Below are 25,999 nucleotides of genomic sequence, written 5' to 3'. Positions count from 1 at the left end.
AATAGCCTGAAATAATCTGACTGTAAACTTTATTCTCTATTGGAGCCATTTATAAGAGAACAATAAGAGCAGAAATCGTTTTTCAGTTCCAGTTTTACTTTAAAACAATCACTAGTACCAAGTAGAGGTGTCAGGAAGCAAACAGATGCCAGATTTACCAGCTGACTGCAAAAGTTGCAGAACTTCACACTTGCCTCTCTTTTTTTGATGTGACTCTAATCTTATATATTCTGTATATCAGTGGATCTCTGGGTTTATAGAACTGTTCTCTTCATATTCCCATTTACATGCTACAGATCACATTGTGTACTTACTTTGATTATTCAAGGTCCAGCTATGATTGTAGTTGGATGTTCCTTCATCAGGTTAGAAATGTATTAAATGTATTATATTGTCCATGTTAGCGTTCGACACGCACGCACACAGACACGCACATACATATACAAACATAACAATCAGTGTGCTGTGCTGATTGTGTCCTCTCTTGTTAGCCTTCATTTATTGCTGCTGTGACAGTCTGACCCTGCCATGCACGCATTGTCTCACACGTCCTTCCTTCCTGTCCGTCTTCAGAGTGAATACCGAAGCCGAGGTTTCACCGAAGTCGTGACCCCAACACTGTACAGCACTGCATTGTGGGAGCGCTCGGGCCACTGGGAGCACTACAGCGAGAACATGTTCACTGTGACGTCAGAGGGCTCTCAGACCTATGCTCTGAAGCCCATGAACTGTCCTGCACACTGGTGAGCACACACACACACACACACCCCCCCACCTGTACACTGATGTTTTATGAAGACTGAGCAGCGCCTCACTCCCCTCGCTTGTGTTTAGTCTCATGTTTGAGCAGCGCGTTCGCTCGTGGAGGGAGCTTCCTCTGCGATGGGCCGACTTCGGGGCGCTGCATCGTAACGAGCTCTCGGGGACGCTGGGTGGTCTCACTCGTGTTCGGAGGTTCTGCCAGGATGACGCGCACATCTTCTGCACACCTGAGCAGGTACTCGTCACAGATGTGTAGATGCATGCGTTGTTTTTGCTACAGATCACTGCGTACTTCTTAAGGTGCTGCAAGTGTGGTGAAAGCTGTGCATGGGACAGTGATTAGATGGGCTGTACAAATAACTCCTGAGACATTCCAGGAGGCCTCAGCCTGCATGAATGAAGTTCTTTGTCCTGCTCTACTTCCATATGTGCATCTCTGAGGCTGGACCATCTGTGTAATCCAGATCCCCTTCATTGTGCCCTGGAACCTTCCCACGACACTGATTGCACTCCTCCAGACCGTCTGCTGGTGTCCTGTTAATTCAGAGATTTTTGTCACATGATAAGCATCACTCTGTTAGCTTGTGAAATGCTAATTCAATCTCCAAGCTTTACAGTCAGTGCATTGGCAGATTTATTTTTCTTTTCCCACCCTTGTTGGAATTTAAACTCTTACTCTCATTATTTACATAATTATATCTGCTTGTTGCCCTTATCGTTTTTGATTCTGTCTTCTCAGCTGGAAGCAGAGATTTTGGCATGTTTGGACTTCGTGAGGCATGTGTATCAAGTGTTCGGCTTTTCTTTCCACTGCCTCCTGTCTACGCGTCCTACGCCATACCTAGGAGAGCCTGAACAGTGGGATAATGCTGAGCAGGTAAAGATAAATGCACATGCTCACACACACACACACACACACACACACACACACACACACACACACACACACACACACACACACACCTTATCATTGTGTGGTTTGCCAAAATCCGAGACAGTCCCAGCTGTTCAAATGTACTGCGAGCTGGACCCAGTTAATCACAGCTATAAAAAACGATCTTCTTTAAACAGAGCGACACGGTGTAATGATATCCACTTAACCAGTCAGTTATATGAGTGGTGCTTTGCAAAAGGGATCTGCTCCGTGTTGGCCTGCTGGCTAGATGTATATCTCTAAATCCCAGTGGACGCCTTTTAAATGGGCACCACGGCAATTTAAGCGGATTCAATTGAGTGTAATTGAACATTATGGTTCCCAGCTCCCACAGCTCAGACACACACACACACACACACACACACACACACACACACACACACACACACACACAGACAGAAAGATCAGCATGATGACCATAATGTGCATTAATGTACTTACATTATCTGCTACGTCTACTTAATGTAATGTATGGTGTGTGTGTGTGTGTGTGTGTGTGTGTGTGTGTGTGTGTGTGTGTGTGTGTGTGTGAGAGCAGCAGTTGGAGAGGAGTCTGCAGCAGTTTGGTGAACGTTGGGAGTTGAACCCAGGAGACGGAGCCTTCTACGGACCAAAGGTCAGTGGGCAGGGCAACATGCAGTGAAGAAACATGATTTCCACACACAAGTGTAAATCTTGTTTTTTCACATAATGTCTGTTAACAGCAGTCAAAACATGTTTGATCCTCCATTAAATTTTATCACTTTCAGTGTTGTCATTTCTGCCAAAAGCCAATTGAAAGGAATAGGTCGATAGTTTGGGAAATACACGTATTCACTATCTGGCAGAGCAGTGCATAAAAAGATCAATACAAGGAGTTATGTGCCAGACTGTTTTTTGCCTGAGCACAGTGACTTCCTGAAGTGTCCGCTGGTAGCTTGGCAGTTTCACAGAGATGACAAACCTCAACAATATAACACGTTAATTAGAAAGGTTTAGAGGTGCTGGTGGGTGGATTTGATTGACAGAGCCAAGCTAGCTTTTTTTTTTTTTTGGACAGACATGAGGGTGGTATCAGCCCTCTTCTCTCGAGAAGAAAGCACATACATGTAGATTTAATTCATTCAGTCAATCTTTATTTCACCTTGAAAGACCATTGAGGAGGAGTCCTCATTTACATCGGTGTCGAGATGCAAAAACAAAACGACAGCAGACAATAGAACAGTTATATACAGAATAATAACTTGCTATCAAGAAGATAATAAAAAATAGGAATTAAATAGAATAAATAAATAAGAGGGATAAATACAATATTTCAGGATTTACACTCTTATTTTCCATCTTATCTCATGGATTCTTCCAGCATCAGTTTATTGGTGTTTTTAGCACTAAATAATACAGGTCACAGTGTCCCAGACCACAGGAATCCCATTAAAAACAGAAATATGATGGTTTGATCATTGAAAATTTACAGCTACTTGTGTTTTATGAATCTGGCTTATCTTGAGAATGACCTTGGTTTGTTTTGAGGCGATTTCATGTTTGACATTTACGAATGCGAGAAGTCAGTAAACATCAAGAGGAAGCCAGCTTCAGGCAGACGTTGCATGAAGGATCTCATGTGGAGGCACAGAGAGTGGAGGTAGGTCAAGTCAGGCCGGGGTTAGACACACACCAGCACGCTCCACGAAGCAAACATTCCTCACAGGCATCTAGCTAGGGTGTGTTAACCACAATTAGCCAGATCAGCTTCCCTTGGAAACCCATTTGTAATCATTCCTGTCCACAAAAATGCAGTTTTGTCCCCAGCAGTGACTACGCATCAGAGCTCTGAACTCAGATTTTGTGGATCTTGGCTGGAGTAGTTTAAGCGAAGCGTAACACAAACACTCCTACATGTTTCATCACAGATTGACATCCAGATCAGAGATGCCATTGGCAGGCAGCACCAGTGTGCCACAATCCAGTTAGACTTCCAGCTGCCAATCAGATTTGACCTTCAGTATGTCGGGTGAGTCAGAAATTTCTCCATTTGGCTCTCAAACCTCAAAACATTCCTTCATCTGTTGTGATTTAAATCTGCACACTGGCACTTTTGTAGCATGTTCGTGTCTGTCTGATAAACCCACATGCTTGCTGTGTACAAGTCTAATTTAAACAGTTGGGACGCTGTATCAAACATAAATAAAACAAAATGTGATGACTCTCTAATCCTTTCTGACATGCACTCAATTGAAAACAGTAGAAAGACAACGTATTTCATGTTTTACCTCATCGGCTTCATTGATTGTTGTAAATATATGTTTGTTCTGAATTTGATGCAGCAACATGTTTCAAACAAATTGGGACAGGAGCAACAGAAGAGGTGATAGTATCATGATTGGGTCTGAAAGGGGCATCCTGGAAAGGCTCAGTCGTTCACAAGCAAGGATGGAGAGAGGTTCACCACTTTGTGAACACATGATTGGATAAATGATATGACTGCATGGGCTCAGAAACACTTTGTAAAACTGTTGTCGGTAAACACAGTTCGGATTCCTGCATTCTCTTTTTATTTACATTTTGAACAGCATCCCAACTTTTTGGGAATCGTGGTTGTATAATGTCCCGTAATTGCTTGAGTTAAAATGGCTGAAGTCTTATTTTTGCACCAAATCTGATCATGAAAGGTTAGACCTTTATTGAATTTATTAGTTCAGACCAGCATGTTCCAAGTTTGTCCCTTAAACCTCCTTTTGCTTCTTATTAGTCTGCCCTACTTTCCTCCCTGTCTGCTTATATCAAGATTTTGACCCCTCTGGTTAGCAGTGTACAGTGCTGTCAGTGCTGTCAATGTGTTACCTTAGAATGAGCTCTTTATAGGGATCGATGGCGCAGGTCCACGGAGTCTTACCCCCCCATTCTTCATTTTAATGGTTGTAAGGAAACTTTAAAATAAATAAATACAATAGGCCTTTATCTCAGCCTTTTGTTCATTTCTGTGATGAAAACAAAATGAAATTGTTATTTTTAAAGTTCAGATTATTATTTAAGATGAAAAGTTTTAATATAATCTCACAGGTGACAGCCTCAGTGAAGAGCAGCACAATCCTAATGTAACAATGGTGTCAGGGAGAAGAAAACACTGAATATGTCAAATAAAAAGCCCATTAAGTATTTATAATTTTTAAAAATGAAAAATACGTAGTGGAGAGTTGTATAAAAATATCAGGGAAACTGATGCAGAAATTCACAGAAAATAATCTGCTCAAAACTCATCCAAATAACTCGTTTTACATAATAATAATAATAATAATAATAATAATGATCATACATTTTATTTGTAATGCCCTTTTCATCATAGATCTCAAAGGGCTACAGAGAAAACAAAAGAAAAAAAAAAAAAAAAACATATATGAAAGATTAAAACAAAAAACTTCTAAAAGGGGCCAAAAGCTTTGAAAAAGACCTTTTTTAAATGAGTCAGTGGGTTGTGGTGCCCTCAAGGTGTCAGGGAGAGAATTCCACAGACATAAACACAGACACAGACATTACATAATCTATTTGTTTTAATTGTTCTTCACTGTTATTAGTATGCATTGAATATAATAGGAAATATCCATAGAATATGTCACTTTGTCAGGGGTTGTCAGTTTACCCAATGAAAAAAACAGTTTCCCTTGAGGAAAAAGGTGGGAAACCACTGATTTAAAGGATCGAATCGTCGTATCACCCAACCCTCGCTCTGTTGGTAACCCTTTCTCCTTTCTTTCAGTGGAGATGGAACGTCACACCGGCCGGTGATGATCCACAGAGCGGTGCTGGGATCACTGGAGAGAATGATTGCTATACTGGCTGAAAACTTTGGAGGGAAATGGTGAGAAAACGTTACATGGAGTCAGATGCGTTTTATGGGGCTGCTGTGATACAGTCCACATTAACCCGTCGCCTCTCTCTTTGCACCTCACCCAGGCCGCTGTGGTTGTCCCCGGCGCAGGTCATTGTAATTCCTGTGGGGGGCAACAGTGAGTCGTACAGCAAACAGGTCAGTCTGCGGCGATCTCCTTGTGGTGCCTCAGTGGACCAAGTGTGCTTTCTTCCTGCCTTTCTTTTCTTTCTGTCATTATTCATTTGCTTGTTGATGTGAGAAGCTCGGTGCCGATACAATCTTAAAGAAGTGCCTCTCCTCTGTTAAGGTGGTCCAGCAGTTTCGTGAAGCTGGCTTCATGGCTGATGTGAGTGACGACCAGGGAGCAACCTTAAACAAGAAGATTCGCTCTGCTCAGCTGGCCCAGTACAACTACATATTTGGTAAAGATGAATAATAGGATGAAAGCTGTGGCTACTTTCTACACTGAAGCCTGTTTTAACATTAAAACACAAACTCTAACTCCCTGTTCTTTGCCATTGATTTGCCCATACCTGATTATGACGACATTTTATTATTGTGTGTTCATCCAGTCGTGGGGGATAAGGAGATTGAGACTGGCACAGTGAATGTGAGGAACAGAGGGGGCAAGCAGCTGGGGAGGAGGCCGACAGAGGAGGTGCTGACATCCCTCACACAGCTACGAGACAGCAGGAGCAACTTAGACGAGTTCTGATGGAAATAATGAGTCACTGATGTAATTAATGTTTGTTTGTTTGTTTGTTTTTTACATGTTCAGGCTGTCACGCTTTGCCTTTTAATAAAAGTGTATAAAAGATTGTTCCTTGTTGATTTGTCCATTAATGGAATTTGCTGATAAATCAGAGTCCTAGAAATACACAGAACAGATTTAAGGCTATTTTAAGATCACTATCTGTTTAATATCCGCATTACTCAGCTACGGTTGCAATTTGTTTGCTAGAATCCATTAAATATGCGAACCTCCCAATTACGTAAGTCTGTGTCATGATATCAGAATGGGAAAAGCGGGCTTACCTTTAAAAGACTGGAAGAAAGGGAGGATACGGAGGCGGATTTGACTAAAATAGGAGAAGGAGCAGCAGTGTCAGGGCTGTGTGTTTTCATGTGTGTTTAGTGGAAACAGTCCAGTCAAGGTGAAGGCCAAAAGGATTGGAAGTTTTTCCTTTTTAATTGAGAGAGGGCAGCAGGATGGAAAAGACATCAGTCACAACAATGACACACAGGGCGAGGGAGGTGTGGGCTCAGAGAGAATTAACCGAGCCGAACGGACAAAGGGACTGCTTCAGCCACGCTGGTTGTGAAACAGGTGGACTGGATTGTGTGTTTAGTTCCCCCAGAGATAATTTAGTAGGCCAGAGGGGAAAGGTGAGGCAGGTTCACGTTGAGGCCTCTGCTGTAAACCAGACATAGGTCAAATATACCTCCCAATATTTGGGAGGTATATTTACCATTTTCACACTCATATATTGGCTAATTCTCACTAAACACAAAGTACAGCTGTGGATGATGATTAATGGTGAATGTCATTACTTCTGTAGGTACTTTTTCATTAACCAAAGAGTTGGACAGCTGAAATTTTGACCTGATGATGGCACTAGATAAAAAATCAGAGGAGGCCACAGTTGGGACATTTCATCTTGAGGAGGACATGCATGTCTGTCCCAAATGGAACGCTAATCCATCCAGTAACTGTTGACATATTTCACATTGAACTAAAATTTTCAACCTGTTGTAGACACCAGAGGAAGTGTCATCGCCAATGATTCATCCTCTGGGGAACACTGTACACATTTTATATTGCACCAAATTTAATGGAAACTCTTTATAACCCACAAACCTCGCTGTGAGCAGTTTTCAGTGGAAAAGAAATAGTCCCCATAAAGACTGTTCACACGGAGGCATGTGGGAACTCCAGAGACTGATTTTATGAAGAAACCTTACTTCTGTTTGAAACACAAGCACAAGCAGGACAAACCAAACATATCTGCGTGGCGAGATGCCACAAGGGGTAAGAAAGAAAATATGTTTTTGGAATTTGGGTGAATTGGCCCCTAAAGACTACACGCTTCCTTCTCTCTTACTGATTTATTCCATACCATATTAGTATTTATGGCTCTCCTTTTTGCAAGCCTGTGCTTTCATTCTGCTGTTGCCTTTGTGCAAAATGAGACGATAAAATACGGCCCAGACAGCACAGCTACCAGCCAGCGTTGCACAGGAGTTGCGCGGTGATGACACAGACCATTAGCTCCAGTAAACACTGAAATCTTTGCTTAATAGATAACACTATCAGGGCCCCTCACCCTCCTCACTTCCCCACTGCTTCCACCCTCTACCCCCTCTATCTTCTCTTTACACACACACACGCACGCACACACACACACACACACACACACACACACACACACACACACACACACACACACACACACACACACACACACACACACACACACACACACACACACACACACACAAGGTGATCCTTCATTCAACTGGTAGAGTCGCACAGAGTTCAGAGGAAATTATTTTTACCTAAAGGGGTTGACTAAAAAAAGGGCAGTAAACAGTATATAGTGAAACAATAAAGAGGATTCATTCAGGGAGGCAGAGATGGATATCAAGAGCAGAGTAATAGAAGAGACAAGTTCTCATGGGAAAACCATAAAGAGGTGTCCATCTATGAGAAGTCAAAGGCCTCTTTTGTCACTCAGCTTCTTACTTTGAGTGATGAGGTTCAACTTCTTGCCCTGTGCTCTTCTCAGTGCTTTAAAGTGGATGGGAAAAGGTGCCATGTCATACTTAAATGCATCAATTACGATTTAGCAGCATTTGAATCTAATTTTAATGGCAGGGGTTAGGGTCAGTCTAGGCTTCCGCTAATGATTTTTTTCTGGATGAATTAGTCTGCTGGTTATTTTCTCAATTTATCTTTTTACCTCTAAAGTGTCAGAAAGCAGAGACAAAAGCCCAAATGCATTCAGTTCACTACACGTGACAAAGAAAAGCATCAAAGTGCCTCACTTGAGACGCTGTAACCAGCAAAGATTTGGTATTTTTGCTTTAAAAAAGGCTAAAATGATGATTTGATGAGACTTGTTTCTGACCAGTCACTTAATCAACTTATCGTTGCAGCTCTACTGACCAACCCACACCCACACAGTCCTGATGAAGCAGATCCATCAGAAAACAGGTAAGAGGGAGTATTTCCTATTAAAACAGCATTTTGGGAGCCCAGCAGCTGCTAGAAAGGGACAGATTTTGAGATGACTATTGTCCCGGAGGTCCAGTTTTCCTGCGGGGAGGCAGGGTGATGGTGACCCAGGCAGAAAGGCCGAGCCGAGCAGGCAGAGGAAGGTAAACAGGCTGCTCTGTATTGTTCTGCTGGTATCACTGAGAGACTGTCAGCCTGACTGATTGAAGGCTCAACCTCCCAAAATAGGCCCTGTGAGGCCGGGCTGCCTCTCCCTTCCACCCGGTTATAAATAACCCATGTGTTTTGTGTGTGTGTGTGTGTGTGTGTGTGTGTGTGTGTGTGTGTGTGTGTGTGTGTGTGTGTGTGTGTGTGTGTGTGTGTGTGTGTGTGTGTGTGTGTGTGTGTGGGTTTTAGAGTAGGGGCAAGAAAGAAAGAGAGTGTTTGAGCAGAGAGAGAAAGATGTGATCAGTGCCAAGGCGGCCTTAGAAAGTGAAGCCACTGAAAACAATAACAGGAGGTCTGTGGGGCTCAGAGCCAAACAGTGACAGGGACCCAGTAAGACCCACCGCTGACCTCTCCTCCACACACATACACACACACACACTCACACACACTCATTGATTTGGACTTTTTATAATGCTAATACTGAACACTAATAGTTCATTCTATCCGATATCCAGGCTGCATGTTTCCAGCTTGTCTGTGCGTGCGTCCACGCCTTTGTGTGTCCGAGTGGGTAATGTTTGGATTGGGGTTTGCAAATTACCACCTGAGGGAATGTCACTCGACCGTTTGGACTGTTTACTCCTTTCAACAGGTGTGTTGAGGTAAATGTTTTTCATACAAACATATGACGGCAGCGCAGCACTAACACACATAAAAACACAGCTCTGTGTAGTTGGGTGGGGGCTCGTTTGCTTGTTTACAGTGCCGAGCAACAATCAAACAAAAAAACGTCTTCTTTTAAATGTAAAACAGCGGAATAAAGTTGTCAGGAAGAGGTCTGCCTCGACCCCAAAAGCCTCAGCCCACCCGCGCTGCCTGGCCTAACAGGCTCGGCCCTCTCGCCAACTCCCTCTCCGTCTCCCCTTTCCTTTCCCCTCGCTCTTCTGGGTCCAGTAACTGCTCAGCTCCAGCTCTCAGTTTTTTGGGTATGTTGCTCCTTATTTGATCTGGCTGCTCGCTCTACCCGTCAGACCGTCTCCACTTTTAATCCGCCGGTGTGCAGTTTGCACCTTTGATTTGGATGTGCGTTTGCATTTGGCTTTAGATGAATTTGAAAGTAATAGATGCTCCTGCATGCGCACGCTCACGCTCACGCTGAGCCGGCGACTGTGCCAGGCCGGGGAAGTCGCACCGACAAAGACACACAGATAACTCATAACTCAGCACAGTAGTGTACAGTCTCTGCCTGGCCTCAGTCTGCTCCCAAGTATGTCTGCTATGCTCAACACACTGCTGACCTGATTTCCTATCCTGCTCTCATCAGAGCGGGGTACCTAGAGAGAAGAGGGAGCAGACAGAGGCCAGAGGGAGAAGGTTTCTACAATCAAGAGCCTCTGTTTGAAAGAGGCATTCGGTTTATTGTTCAAGCCAACCTGTTGAATCGCTCCAGGGAGGGAGGAGTTTATGGGTTCAGGGGAAGGTCAGAGGTCATGTTGACTCTCAGGCCTGTTTTAGTAAGTAAGGAGGACAAACCAAACCCCTCCGTAAATTCACAAATATTTATGGTTGCCGCTCTCCTCCTGCAGAAACTCACTGTAAAAAGGCTTTTTTATGAGAAGGAGTGAAGAGAGGAAGGCGCGCGAGGCAAGCATCAGTTTTGAATTTGCTTGCATGACTTTGTGCCAACCCATGTGGAAGACGCCCATGCTCTGATATCCCATACTGCTGCTGCCTGCAGGATGCAAAACGAACCAAGGCAGACCCAAGAAATGACGGGGCAGCGAGGAACAATCTGACAGAAAACCTCAGGGTGGGAAAAGATGCAAGTTCACCATTTAAAACTGACAGCTGATAGCAGCAAGAGCTGATTGACCGCTTTGGATACGAGGGGAAATTATAATGCTGTGGTATTTATTGCAAAGCTGCAGGCATGGTCGTCATAAGAGTTCATCAGCGGATCAAACAGCTGCTCTTTTTGCAACTGTGTTGTACTAACGCTTTCATTAACGCTGCGGTGAGCAGTGCAGCTGTTTTGTTCCACAGGGTGTTCATTCAGAAATCCAGCCCTACGTGACCGACTGTACACATTTTATATCCAGTGTATGTTGAATAAGCGTCCTCGTCTCCGTATGCTGTGCAGAATCTGGTGCGGCCTTGGGGAGTAAGAGGAGGAGAGGCTGACCTCAGACTTTGACCTCAGACTTTGACCTCAGGTTGTTTTCAGGATTCCAGCTCTTGGAGGGCAGTGTAACTTAAAGCTGGCTGACGGAGGGAGAGACAGAGCAGCGGTTCATACTTCAGGCTAAAGGAGGAGCGTGCTCGACGTAGATGAAGCTCTGGGCAGGGGTTTGTCATGAAACCCAGCTATTTCCTAATTGTTTATGTGTATGATTGATTAAATATTTCTTCTCCGTATCTTTGAACTTTAATGTGCGCGGCAGAGGGTTTATGTGTAGTTGCATAACTGTTTCACGGAAAACCATCTTAACCAACGGTTGGCTTGTTTGTGCATGCGTGTGTTTTTGTGAATACAGAATACGTCACAACAGAGTATGTGCATGCATCTGGTATCTTCTAATATTAGAAATAGAAATCTAGAAATCAAATTTCTCAGCTAGAAATCTCTAGCTGAGATTTTGATGAGAAGATCAATACCACTCTCATGTCTGTCCATTAAATATAAGCCTACAGTTGTGGTTATGTGGGTTATGATTTAAGCATTTGTTTTTTCTGTGGGGCGCATGTGAAGTAAATTCTCTGAGGTGTCGATTTGTTTTTTCATTTCTTGCTCTTCCAGTCTTTCTAATAAAGCAAGTTCCACATAGTTTTCAGACCCCAGATAATATTTAGGGAGAAATGTTTCTGCTGAGGTCGGATTACAATTCAAGCAAGGCAGTCCTCTGCCCCAGGGCCTCAAATACCCGGGGGCCCTGTACTCCCCAGATTCACCTTGTTTCATTTGTTATTCAGTAATTTGATTAAATGCAAATTTGTGTGAGAATATGCACTATTCAGGCACAGTATCAACTGAACTGATAGGGGCCTCTCTCAGAGTGCTGCCTTATTGTCCAGCCTTGCATCTCCGCTGTGCAGAGATTCGGGCCCCTTCGCACAACAGTTGGTTGGGGCTCATGATGTGGCAGTCTGCAGCAGTGGACTAATCTGGCAAAGATTTTTATTTACAGAGGCAAATAGATAGAAAGGAATAATCAGTTTGCACATTTTACACATAAAATCAACCATTCAGCTTGTGAAAACAGTTGCATGTGTCACTGGAGGTTTTTTTCCCACCAATTTGGTCCCAACTGAAAAATCTCAACAAACGGGAAGTCTTGTACAGATATTCATGGTCGTCAGACGATATACCCTACTGACTTTGGTGAACCTCTGACCTTTCCTTAGGTACCACCATGAGGTTCTTTTTAAGTGAAATGTCTCCACAATTAGTACATAGATTGCCATGAAATTTGGTGCATACATTAGTGGCTCCCAGAGAAAAAAAAAACGGCTCCATTGCTCCCGCCTGCTGCTCCTACTGCGATTTGCAAGAATCCACCGTGCCCGACACAAAACAACCAATCAGAGCCAGAGGAGGAGGCTAGTGAAAGCTATGGCGGAGCAACAGCCACCCGTAAAGGAGAAACTGCCCATACCGCCGCTGCCAACAGCAGCATATACGGCTAAGACAACAAATAGCCATAAGGCTAATATGGTGATTGTTACAGTAACACGGAGCGCGGATGGTATGTTAGCGACTGTGATGTAGCGGCTGGGCAGAGTTAGCTTGTTTCCGATGCTAAGGCTAATGTTACTGGTTGTCATGGCAGCCACGTAGATGCCGCAGGGAGGAGGGGCTTGGAGGCGGGGCATGAGTGCAGCGGAGAGGGAGGGGGAGTGACGTGAAACTTGTGTTGGTTCAAATTTTCAGGCTAAGTCTGCTCTCTTCGCGATCTTACCTACTGCAGCTTTAAGTCTACCTAACATTTCATCTCATGCCATCACCATATCAAAATTCAAATTTGTCCAATACAGCGAGGTTGTCTTTACAGCAGGCAGTTGAACAGAACCTAAACTCAACTATAGCACACTAATCTAAAAATAAAGGCAATGCCGTTGTGATGGCTGTCAGATCTGTCGTCACGGATCAAGATCTCCATGAGTGAGCAGGCCAGGAATTCATCATCATCAGCAGTTAACTGAAACGCAGGCTGTGATACAACACACAGTAGTCTATAACCGATGGACCATAAACATACCGAAGCCTTATTACTCCGCTGCGTCGTTCCGCTCTATCTCTTTTGGCCCATATGTCCCTTGTGCCAAACATGGCTGCGCTGTGCCAAGCCATACCATACTAGCCCGTTCACACAGACATAAATCCTGTTGTTTGTTGTTGTTTTGTGTACATATGTGGCCCAGTGGCTTCCCTGAATGGGCAACAATTGCTCTTTGTGTGAATAATTGGAACAAGGTTATTTCAGCAGTTTTGTCAGCCAATTAGGGTCCAACTGAGCCGACCTCTCCCGTTCCCTCTCATGTCCTTGTCTCGCCAGTGACAACTGTAGCTCCTCGTTAGAGCGCTCCATCCATCAATCCCCTTATCTCCTGCTTTTACCCATTTTGGACCCTCAATTTTCCTTTTCTTTTTCTTTATAATGCTACTCCCCTGACCCCCCTTGAGTTTCATCACTTAACTTACAGTTTCAGAGAAGTTATCTTCAAACTAAAATGCTTATAGTGACAAATAATCTCTCTTGTGGTTCTCTCACCGCCACACCAGACAGAAAACATGTCAGCTGTTTTCTGGCTCTCTGCACCCTTTTCGGAGCACACATGCCCCGCTTTGATCCGGACCCTGGCACAGGATCGGTGGAATGGGGCAAATATTGACTCCATCTGAGCCAGGCAAATCACTCCCCCTTCCTGCGGTCTTTCTCTTTCACTCTCCTTTGCACTTGCTCAGTTCCCGTCTAATCTGCCATTACCTCTTTCTCTCACATTCCCTTTCATCCCCTTTCTGCTGCTGCCTTTCTTTTCACCCCTTTGTGTCCCCGTCTGTCAGTCTCCCTCTCTCCTCTGCTCGAGGCTTCTCAGGATGTCTGTACTGTTGGGCTCTCCTCCTCTTCTCAGTTGAGTTAGCTGCCTTCACAGAGATCAAATTGTGCCTTTCTCTGTCTCAGTGTAAGGCTAGTTTTTGATTCGTGTGCTTTATGCTGAAATACATGCTACTTCAATAAGCTTGGAACATACTCTTGCGTCTAAGTTTTCAAACATGTACAAGCAACATGTGAAGACAGTCATGAAGACATGTGCCAACATAGCTTCATGTAATATTTCATATGTACTACAGCTGGCTGCCACATCTACAAAACCTACTCTATATTATTCTATAATATACAGAAACAGAATGCTTAATGCTTTGTTGATGCAACTCCAGTCCCACTGGGTAACCAGACAGTCAATGCTTGATGCTCTGGATCACCAGTATAGTTCAGATTTCACGTGTTGACACCAACTCTTGTGTAAGCTGGAGTTAAGCCTCCGCACAGATGCATGTAAATGTCTCTGCAGAGAAAGGTGTTATGGGTAACTGTACAGCTAGGTTGAAGAGGCTTGTAGAGGAGCGCACACTCGTGCCACATCCCAGCATTGCGTTGCAGACCTATGCGTCAAGCTCATAGGTTTGTCCAATGCCTGTAGGAAGAAAAGTTGGAAGCAGAGACAAAAAAAACAAAAAACAAAACCTATGTACAAGTGAAGAAGGAGCAGCCATGCAAATGTCTCAGACCGAACTCTGTTCATGTTCACGTACATGCAGCCCAGAGAAGCATGTTTCAGCCACAAGCGTCCAACCAAACTCTCCAAACATCACATATTGACTTCATATGGGCACTAGATGAATGAATTTTTTATGACAATCCATTCCAGAGTGAACTGACCGACAGATGAGCTGATCACCATACCACGATGGCAACACCTTCTCCTCCCTCCCACGCAGAGACGAGCACATGCATCTTTGTTGGAGGATGTTCGGCCCCCCACTCCTCTCTCTGAACTGAGCTGTTCTGTTATCATTACAAGAGCAGCGTTACATGAACAGGGATTAGTGGAGCCTCTGGTCTGAAAGTAGTTAATGATAACCATCAGACAGGTCTTCATACTACTCCCCTCTGTTTGACCTTTTGAAGTCACCCTGTCTCGCTGCTGTCTTCATGGGAGGCGGTCTGTAGAGGTCCAACACCGAGCCCAGACCTTCTGCTGGTCTGAAGAAGCCTGGAGGCCTCATTAACTTTAATAGTAACTGGGTTGCAGGCCTGCTGTGTCTGGGCCTGAGGCTGGGGTGTGTGTTTTTTCTGGAGTGTGTGTACATGCATGAAGTTTTTCGAGTGATATATCACTCCCACGGGGCCCTGCTTCTCTGATCTGCAGTGCCATTACTCAGATCAGCCAGCCGAGACAAATAACAGATCAGCTGCTATATGCGGACCTCCCCGGACACGCACACAAACATACCACATCTATGTGTTGTGGTGTAGTTGATACAGACGTTTTGCTTATCAGGGTTGTGTGGTTGGTGGTGCGTGTCAGCAGGCCAACACACAAGTTATTGCTTCTGGGGTATCCAGAGAAAGTGAGATAGAGAAAGAGGGAGAAGAAGGAGACAGATAGAGAGACAGAGGGAGGGAGAAGGGGAGCGGGGGGCTATAAGTGGTCACGGACCACTGGTGGCCATGGCAATGACCTCTGGCTAATTGTAGTTACTGATAGACATGCTGCTTAGAAGTACAGAGATATCCATTTCACTAATCACACACAAAGCACACACACACCCTAAGCTACTGCATATGTGTCTATACATGTGCATTGACCTCTGGAATCCACCCTCATCATTCTCGGTACGCCTTTAACATCAACTTTTTTATTTTGACAGATCAAATCTTAAGCCGGCTGTGTAATGTGGTTTAAGTCTCTCAGCGGGCTTTGAAGTTGCTAATCTCCATCACCATCGCTGCGTCCATGTTGTAGGATGCCTGTCCAAGAAAAGCAGCCGCACGGCTCTGGGACATCTCAAGCCCTGGGTGTGTTAGAATGTATTAGACCATAACTCACTCCGTAACCATCCTCCCTTCCACTCATCGGCCTCTCTCACATTTCCACCATCTCGCCTCTCAGAGGCAGCGGGGTGGGAAATGTTAATAAGGAGAGTTAAGAAGGATCAGAAACGTCCTTGGACAAGAGCTCTGGAGGTGTTTGTTATGCTGATGAGCTGGGTTCTGATTTCCCAGCGGATCAGTAGTAAACGATGTTTTTAGTATCACATTAGTGTAACTGTCTCATTTTCCCTCATCTGTCCATATTTTGTCTCGGTGTTTTACTCTCATGCTTTCTGTCTGTTCCCTCTTTCTTCATGCTCTCAGCTCTCTCCTCTCTCTGTTTTTCAGGATGGAGATGATGTGTTTTAGTATTCGTCATACACAAGCCTCGCGGGCTTAACAGACACCACTGTTTAACATAAACCAGATCCAGAATGCAACAGATACGATGCCACAAAGAGTCCAAAAATAAAGAATTGGCATGGTTACTCAAATCTGATGTTTGGGTTTTCATATTTATTATTTATCATGATTGTAACCTAATGGAGGAATCAAAATAAGGACAAAGTTAAACATTACAGGTTTTCCTGGTTTTGTCAAGCCATTTCATTCAAAACTGACGCTGAAATCCTTGTAGTGTACGTACAACACAGAAGAAAATGGGACACACTTTTCACTTCTCTCAATTCACTCAGCTCCTGCAAACATCTGCCAGCTTCTGTATGTAAGAAGAAGAAAACCAGTTCTTATTTGTACAACTTTGTGCGAGACTTACATGTCCTTAATTTTGGGTTTGGCAGTGTATTTTCAAACCATTTTTCTTCAGACTTGGATAAAACCTTACTTAACATTCCACCAGAAGTCTCTCCAGTAGATACACAAAATATCAGCCTCTTCAAAAGCTGTGTAAATCTCTTTATCCCATGGAGATCTTTTCATTTTTCCCCTCCACCTCAGTGTCACTCTTTACCTCCCACTGTCCCCTGTGGGCTGTGTTTGGTCGCCATTGTTCCGTTTTAGAAAACTGGTCCTGTCTGACTAGGAAGGTTGGTAGATTATGACCAAATAAATTTTGTGTAAACAAGTTGGAATCAGGCACTTTTCACATCTGCTTCAGACCACAACCAAGAGGAGTTTACAGCCCACACACGCACACACGCACTCACACACAAACACACACATACTGTATGTGTATATACACATCCACACAGTCATCATTTCTACTCAGAAGCAGCCTGTCTCTTGGGTGTACTTATCTGAGCTCCACATTGGTGGAGCATGTCTGTTTTCAAGTACTTAACTGTGATTTAACAGTTATGAGAAAACATGACTATGTTTATATCATTCAAAAATATCTTTAGCAAAGCAGAGCTGCCAGTAAGCACAACAGCCATATTTCATCCATGCAAAATAAAAAATATCAATTTTCTGCTTTGTTGTAGAACAATTTAGTGTTTGTGTTGGCACAACATTGAAGCCATACAGCTTTGTACTTCCCCAACAAAGTGTCCCTGCTGCAGATGCCGCCAGCTCAGGGCTGTTTCCGACAATGAGTAGATCATTACTACTGATCAGTGTGACTTAGTACAATGGAGCATTCTTATGTTGGATTGTGCAACTAAGAAAGCGGCTCCGAGAGTTATTATAGCTTAGTCAGGGGCCATAGCGGTGTGTGTGTGTGTGTGTGTGTGTGTGTGTGTGTGTGTGTGTGTGTGTGTGTGAGAGAGAGAGAGAGAGAGAGGGAGAGAGAGAGGCAGTGTGAGTGTATGGTTTATGCGTGTGAAAGAGAGTGAGAAAGAGAGAGGGAGAGTTGTGTAATCTGTCCATTTCGTCTCCTGCCCCCCGGCTGCCAGGCGTCACACCAGTTTATAATAAGGACCCCCAAAAAAAGTTGTCGAGTGAACGGACTGAAAGAGAGAAAAAAAACGGAACCCTTCCCACTCTTCAAAAATCACGGGGAGTGACTGTGACGGGAGGAAGGGGACAGAGAGAGAGAGAGAGAGAGAGAGAGAGAGAGAGAGAGAGAGAGAGAGAGAGAAGAGAGCTGAAGAAGCCTTTGCGGGGCTTCATCACATTTCTTTCAGGACAGCACGGACCGGAACGGACCACTAACCAATCACTAGACTGGACTGATAATCAATAGCGGTGATTAGCAGCGGAGTGAGAGCGGTTGTGGGGGACTCTTGGAGGAGCATGCGGCTCACTTTACTATTCAGGTAAAACTTTGACTTGGACAGCTACAACCTGCTGCCTCTCTCAGTCTGCATGTACACAGCAACACATGAGCAGGGGGGTGCATCCTTCTCTGAGCGAGCACGGCGTGTTTATGTTGACCGTGGAGGAGATTTTTAAAAAGTTGTTTTGTTTTGTGGCGAAGTTTTGGCTTTTACGCACGACGCCTTCTTAGTGCGCACTGGGCGCCGTGCAGGATATATGATAGGAATTTACCCGAAGGCATCTGGGTTTAGGTTAGAGTTCCTCTCTTTCTCTTCAGGGCGGATTTTTGTGAGTTTTCCTCCCTGCTGCATGTCTCTCTCTCTCCCTTTCCCTGTCCCCGCGGAGTTTATTCTACAATGTGCCACTGTAGCGGCCGGGGAAACGTGGACCCGGGTAGGGGGTCGTTACTTCGGCCTCAACGGCTCTGTTGTGTCGGACTGTGCGGGACCTTTGTCTGTGTTTTTCGGGGTAGTTATGTAGTCTGGTGTGGCGAAGCTTCCAGAGACCACGGCGGTGCACCACACTGGGAAGAAGGGACCAATTACTCTGACTACATGTGGCCTGCGGACTGGTGATTGCGGTGCTGGTTTGGTTCTCGTGGCGAGCGCTGAAATGTCCGTCTTAACATATCGTTTAGCATCATTTTCAGGCTATTTTCTTGGCAGATGAGGGAATGGTATTCCACTTGTTTCCAATGCACTTGTCTCGGCAATTTTATGGGGATTGCTTTGTTAAAGCACGAGAATAGACAGAACAGCTGGCTTAAAGAAATTCAGATTTTCTTTAAAACAAGTGCATGCATCTGAGACGTTTAACCTTTAAGGGAAACAATAAACTTTAAAGGCTTCAATATTAGATTAAATTACTTTTTCAGAGGCACTGCACACTCTGCAGCAGTGGCTCAGAGTTCCTAAAGTAGTTTCATGTCAAATTTAAGGACAGGAACCCAAAATTAAAGGAGACGTTCAACACCATCCCACACCATAAACCACGTCCTTTGAACAGCAGACCTCAAGTATAAAGTACCTCACTGTACAGGAGGATTTTGGATGTTGTGACTGATTGCGCCTGCACTGTGTGTGTGTGTGTGTGTGTGTGTGTGTGTGTGTGTGTGTGTGTGTGTGTGTGTGTGTGTGTGTGTGTGTGTGTGTGAAAACCACATCCTCAGGGTGTGTGTTGTCCCATAGAGAGGCATGCGGAGGGAAAACATGCTCGCTGTTTAAACCCATTAGTTTGTTAGTGCCTCCCAGACTTCCCCCACATTGATTGAGATGTTTGGCTGTGAACCCTGAAGGGAAAAAAGAAATTTCCCCCAGCCCTCACACCACCTGTAGTGGAAAAGAAAGTGGCATCATAGGTTGCTAAAGTACAGTTAGGTCACTGGAACATTTGATAGGGTGTTCACTCAGCACGTCTAACACTGTTTTTAAACTAAATGAACGTTTGGGAAGAGGTTAAAGAAATTTGATGAGCTGTGGACGGAGATGAATGAAAGTCTCTGTGAGGTTGCACAGCATATACCAGTTTAACATTTAGGTCATGGAACAATTATGTCCTGTACAAAAGACCTTATTCAACCTGCCAATGTTTAAAATGCTGTAGATCTGCCACTTCTTTCACCCTCTGTTCTTCATCCCTTCAGGCTTTATGTGCTGTGGGGATTTGTGGTGGTCACGACCTCCGTGACCAAGGCTGGCCAGAGGAAGGTGAGTCATCGGCTCATTAGAAGTGAGATTCACAGACAACAGCACCACTATAGAGGGGTGAAAAGTGATGACGGTTAAAGTATAGATTCACATTTTCTTCCAGAGTGTGTCTTAAAACCATCCAGAGGCCCATGTGTGCAGTGAAAGGGGTTTCTGGATGCTGCAAATGTTCTTCCTGTCCATACTGTGTAAGACACAGTCTAAGAAAACACGTAGTGGGATTTTTCTTTCTGGAAACACTGTGGTTTTGGAAGGCACCCTCTTGATTTCACTGACTGACTGCTGACGCCTCATATCAGCTTCAATTGAACTTTAGAGGGCTTTTTTTGTTACACATAACACCATCTTTTATGTGCTGCTGTTAACAAAAACAGCCCTGTTTTCAGCCCCATGTCAATGCATTTTTCAGATAATCCATTTGTTTTTCAATGGTTTATCAAGTTTAAAGTGGTGAATGTGGATAACAGATTTTTTTTTTTTTTTACAACAGTTAATGTGAAAACAGTGTGAAAGGAACTGCTTGTAATAAAGAGCCACAATTTATCACCTAACTCCGCTGCTCCCTTCAGCTCTCAAGACGGCAACTTTGCTGTTTTGATTGACTCTCACTGCTCTCATATCCGCGTTTTCGGCTGCAGTGTGCAGCTGTTTTCAGACGAAAAGCTCTAAAAACCTGCTAACTGCTCAGCACCAAACAGCACACAGATAAATTTAGCCACTCAACGGCGAACGTGGTGAAGTATTTAGCAGCTAAAGAGCCAGACATTCGCTTCAGAGGGTGGCGGAGACCAAAAACAGAGCTAAAAGAGACAGAACATTGGACTTAGATTCATCAGGTGACCAGAAACACATGCTATTTGGTGACTGCTTGATGTATTAATAAATGACTGCTCGCTAACAAGCTCAGCTTATCAACTGAAATGGTGAAAATATCTAACTTGTCTCCGCAGATTCCATAGGTTTAAAAAGGCGAGGTTCCTCGAGATATAAAGGAACAATTAATCCTTCAGAATAATCCGTGTGCTCCTCAGTTGGTGTCTGACTGTGCTCAGTCTGCCGTATGTACATACTGTGTATCCAGTATAATTGACATAAACGCATCAAGACAAGAATCTTTCTCATACTTTTTTCATTCTCGTCTTATTTAAATAATTGTTCGTAGTGAAGTCCAAAAATGCGTATCTGTGACAGTAAAGTTCTCACTGCTAAAATTCAGAAGCAGAAGAAGAACTGTAGATTTTTGTCCTGCATCTCCTAAACTGGGAACTGTTTTGGATGGGGTCTCCCATTTAGAATTTAAAAAACGTGAACATATCCTTTATAGGGGCCCACAGCTGGAGAGGGCCCACAGTAATACCTGACCAGGAGGCAGATTTCACAGCTACACCCCTGTCCAGTTCAGGCCTGGTGGTACAGTGTCGCAGGAGTTTAACCAGTAGCTCCAGAGGTCTGCGGTGGCTGCTGCAGGGTCACTGCGCGGAGCTCATTAATGGTCCCAGTTATGTGGCAGCTGTGTGTTTGATGTCACTCATTACACCAGACCACACCTCCCCTCCAGACACACACACACACTCAGAGTCATTAGGCCTGTCAGCCTCAAACCCCCCTCATGTCTCTCACCCCTTTCTCTTTCCTTTTCTCCCACCCTCCCACCATTTTACCACAAACAGAGACAGGAACTCTTTTAATCTGGATAATACAGTATCTGAGCACACAGGCACATGCACAGGAGCGCACACACACAAGTACGCCGCTTACACCTGTCCCTTCTCGCCGCGAACAGTTTGTACAGTCTGTTTACTTGCATATTTCTGCCCGTGTATTCACACATTTACACATTGAAAGAGAGAGAGAGGTGAAGTGGAGCACAGATTTATGTTTTGGTTCTTTCTGAATGGAAACTTTTGTTCAGCTCTCATGTTTGCTGCTCTGCCAACCAGGCCAGTGCTTCAGTTATGAAATGAGAAGGGAAACATTTATGTACAGCCACAGATGAAGACACCGTAGCCCGCCCTGGCACCCACATAATCTAACTCAGGCGTATTTTATGCACTGTATACACACACACACATACACAGCCAGATCAGCCCTGACCTTGTTGTTTCTACAGCACATTCATATGACACCAACTCCAATGAATTTAGCCCTCTGCTCATAAGCTGCTGGCAGGTGACCGAGTCTCCTCTAAGCCTGAGTGAACTATGAAAGGTTCAGGATTTATACTTTGGCCTCAGAGGAAGGAAACTCATGAGACTGCAACTCATCAGTGAACTCAGTTACCGTTTGTTTCTGCACGGTTTCTGCACAAGTCCAAAATCCAGAGATATTTGATTTTGATTTTTGGCGTGCAGTTTTTAGCTTTTTTGTTTTTATTTTTTTACAGCAGAGTAAGGATTACAGTCAGTTGTATTGCACTTGAACATTCAATTAAAGAACCAGCCTGACTTTTTAAAATTAGATGGATAGCCTATAATAGTTCCAAAAATGATCACAGCTGAAATTTTAATTGATTGTGTTGATTGCTGATTGATTGATCAAGTTGATTGATCACATATTTAAGACAAAATTGCAAAAAATTCAGTGGTTCCAGTTTGTCAACTTTGAAAGTTTTCTGGTTTTCTCAGTCTTATATATGTATGTAGATATTTTCATCATTTCTATTTTGATATGCATAAACATTTGAAGACCTTGGACTCTGGGAAGTTGTTTTTGCGATTTTTTTTTCTTTTTACATTTCATGGACTGAACAATTTATTGATTAATCAAAAAAAATAATGATACTTAAAATAATGGTTAGTTTCAGATTTAGGTAGTATTCAGCTTTTATGCTGAATCATGGTTTTCTTGTAGTCTGGGACTGGTTGGTAGTTCAGTATTTAAGAAACTCTGGATTAAGAAGATGGTAAAGTTGTAATTGATATGTAATCAAATATCTCTTCTCTTGTGTGTGTGTGTGTGTGTGTGTGTGTGTGTGTGTGTGTGTGTGTGTGTGTGTGTGTGTGTGTGTGTGCCAGGTGGCACGCAGACGGTCCAGACAGGTGTTTGAGACAGAGCCTGTGCAGGGGGTGTGGTCTGTCTGGGGGGAGTGGTCTGAATGCTCTCAGACCTGCGGCGTGGGCATCTCACAGAGGAGCAGGAAGTGTTTACCTCCTCCACCTCCCCAAACTCCTCCCCTCTCCCACTCTCCACCTAACTGGGCAGGTTATTTGCCAGGAGGCATCGGAGGTCCTGCCATCTCACCTGTGCGCCCCTACTACCCTCCTCGTTACCCCGGGCAACGCACACCTTATCACGCCCCTTCCATCCCCACCAATCAGAACCCGGGATTGTCGCTGTATCGAAATACCAATGCCGGGGGAGGAGGAGCTCCTGTACCGGGACAGGCCAATCCATCACCTCCTTTTTACCAGCCAGAATTCTCCCCAGCCAATCAAGAACATGTATCTGTTTACCGATCTCCTTATCACACTCCTTCACATGGCTACAACCAGCCAGCACGGATCATCAGGAGACCGACCAATCCAGGAGCAGCGAGGGCTGGAGGAGGTGGGAGCAGAAGGTCGGTCTCCCCCAATCGGGAAGGTTTGCCTGTGAGGAGGTGAGTGAGAATGGATAATTACAAAGCAAACTAACTCATTAGCACCTAGCTAGTCACAAGTCCCAGTATCTGCATGCGTGCTGCTTGTTTGTGTGACTGTGTTTGAGAACAGCTGTTTCGAAGGTCAAGACTGAAGTTTTAATCTGAGGTATTATATAGTTTGAGATATTTCAGCTACTTTCTAGTGTTTTTTAAAAGTCAAAATCAGCGGATAATACAGAAACACTGACTCAATAAATTTCCAGCTCATAGAAGCTCTTACATGTGCTTTGCTAAGCACCATGAGTTGGTCTCCAGGAAAATGACTCCAGCACACAGGAAGTGAGTGTTTTGCCTCGCTGGCAGAATGGTGGCTAATTTAGAATAAATAGAAGAACTCAATTGTTAGGATGAGCAGCAAAGGCCACCAGACAAAGAAAAGATTTGTACCTCATCACAGAGTTCACAGTAAAAGGAACCGCTGACCGCTATGACTCATCAACAAAGACGTCACCAAGATAAAATGCTGATTCTTCAGAGATCCATTTGATGATACTTAGGAGTCGTCCAGATACCATTAGTTAAAGTTCTGACATTGTTTAGACATTAGAGAGAGTTTGTAATGATGTTTTGAGTCATGGGAGTTGGAGCTGTGCCCAACTGTGCCTCTGCTATCTGTTGTTATTACATCATTACTTCTGTTTTTTGTCATAGGAGCTGGCACTGCATTACTCTGCCCGCTCACCACAGCCTGCTGGCTCAGTGTTGGTTATAATCGTGTTGAACAACTAACACGAGGTGCATCTGAAATGTATCCCGTCTTTCTGTTTTCTTTATCTCTGTCGCTGCCTCTGGCTCTTTCTGTCTTTCTCCTGAAACACTCCCTGTTTCTTCTTCCTTTTCTGTATCTTTCTCTTTGACTCACAGGTCCAACATCCGTCCAGGTCAGTTTGGGTACGGCAGAGTCCCGTTCTCTCTGCCTCTGCATCGCCCCAACCGGCAGGCTCGCCACACTGCCAACGGCACTGACGCTGCAACACCAGCTCCCGGGCTAGCTGCCAGTGAAGACGACACCGAGACTAACAGGAGAGAGGAAGAAGAGGCGGGGAGTGATGGAGAAGATAGGGAGGCAGGGAGGAGTGAGGAGGAGCAGAGCACTGACGTGCCTGCTGCTGAGGAGTCACCCTCAACGACCACAACAACTGGCAACCCACACCGCCACATTGACAGACCCTCACAAACCAATACAGAGCATGGGAGAGCAAGAGTCCCATCCTCTCACCCCTTCTCACGCTCCTCATCACCATCCCTCTTGTCCAACCGCCACCGGTTTGACTGGCACTCCGTCACCGCGCCGCCTCCTCCCGTCCCTCCTCTCTCCCGCCCAAACTCTCCTGCTGCTACTTCACCTTTCTCCACTCCTCTCCACCGCTCCAGCCCCCTGCACAGAGACAGGGAGCTCCACCCGGGCTTCAGCTCCCAGGTCCCACTGGCCAGCAACGTTTACCAACTACAGCAATCCCACATCCCGCACCTGGGAGCCGAATCAGGCAGGCATGGAGGGAGAGGAGCACCTCAGGTGTACAGATGCTCTGGGCCGGAGAAGGAGTACCGCAAGTGCTCCTCACAGGTAAGATCCCCAGAAACAAAATAAACATTCCACTTGATTTACTGGCTTTACACCCAATCATCTCACTTAATCATTTAGTCATTCTCCTCCACACCAGCCTCCTCTTTATTCAGCCTGCATCTGTATATAGCCTGCAGTCAGGCTTGATTTACATGCATACCATGTGCTTAAGGGAGCAGGCAGGCGGCTGTAAACCGAGGAGTTGAAGGTCAACAGAGTGTATTCGATAGGTAGATCATTCCCCAGCTCCAACACTGGCTAGTTGTCTATGAGCACCCGGATGGAAACTGACTGCTAGTGCCTCCGCTACTCCAAGGCGTGTGCGCAGTCTGGGTCACAACCAGAATACACACCTCTGTTGTGAAGCAGTACACGTGACTGCATGCATGTGTCTACATTCAGTATCTTTTGTGATCACACATATGTGCAAGTATGAATATGTGGCAGAACCTGTGTGTGTGTGTGTGTGTGTGTGTGTGTGTGTCAGTCAGTAGCACAGTGTGTATCGATGTAATGTCTTGTGGGCCTGTGGTGTTGATTAGGGTTGTGACCAGCCTCTCCATATCTCAGTGCAGCACAGTGTGACCATTATCCATAACAAAGTTTGTGTGTGTGCTGCCAGAAAAGAGCAGCTAGAGACACAGACAGGCGGATCGTGTCAGACAGGCCAACCCAGCCTCAACACACAGGTGAGAAACTGAGGTGGACCTGGCAATATCTCAGGTTTCACTGAGGCAGGAATGCCACGCTTGATTTCACTCAATTAAATGTGAAATTGAGAGTGAATACTGCCCATAAAGAGTTCATTAACATACAGAGAGTTTTTGGTCATCACATAGCCACAATTGTT

General features: G+C 44.7%; 2 protein-coding genes across 2 annotated transcripts in view; both read left to right on the top strand.

The window, feature by feature from the left end:
• tars2 (threonyl-tRNA synthetase 2, mitochondrial) overlaps nt 1-6,362 on the top strand; it is a 30,134-nt gene extending 23,772 nt beyond the window's left edge. The window contains exons 10-18 of the mRNA XM_070966015.1: nt 574-743; nt 835-997; nt 1,502-1,639; nt 2,235-2,312; nt 3,586-3,686; nt 5,430-5,531; nt 5,627-5,699; nt 5,851-5,965; nt 6,116-6,362. Coding sequence (XP_070822116.1) covers nt 574-743; nt 835-997; nt 1,502-1,639; nt 2,235-2,312; nt 3,586-3,686; nt 5,430-5,531; nt 5,627-5,699; nt 5,851-5,965; nt 6,116-6,258 — 1,083 coding nt within the window. The 3' untranslated portion in view covers nt 6,259-6,362. The remainder of the gene's footprint in view (nt 1-573; nt 744-834; nt 998-1,501; nt 1,640-2,234; nt 2,313-3,585; nt 3,687-5,429; nt 5,532-5,626; nt 5,700-5,850; nt 5,966-6,115) is intronic.
• An 11,705-nt stretch (nt 6,363-18,067) lies between these two features.
• adamtsl4 (ADAMTS-like 4) overlaps nt 18,068-25,999 on the top strand; it is a 33,930-nt gene continuing 25,998 nt past the window's right edge. Inside the window, exons 1-4 of the mRNA XM_070966007.1 lie at nt 18,068-18,235; nt 19,879-19,942; nt 22,957-23,540; nt 24,447-25,149. Coding sequence (XP_070822108.1) covers nt 18,213-18,235; nt 19,879-19,942; nt 22,957-23,540; nt 24,447-25,149 — 1,374 coding nt within the window. The 5' untranslated portion in view covers nt 18,068-18,212. The remainder of the gene's footprint in view (nt 18,236-19,878; nt 19,943-22,956; nt 23,541-24,446; nt 25,150-25,999) is intronic.

The sequence above is a fragment of the Chaetodon trifascialis genome, chromosome 7 (assembly GCF_039877785.1).
Source record: "Chaetodon trifascialis isolate fChaTrf1 chromosome 7, fChaTrf1.hap1, whole genome shotgun sequence".
Lineage (NCBI taxonomy): Eukaryota > Metazoa > Chordata > Actinopteri > Chaetodontiformes > Chaetodontidae > Chaetodon > Chaetodon trifascialis.
This window is presented reverse-complemented; position numbering and strand designations above follow the sequence as displayed.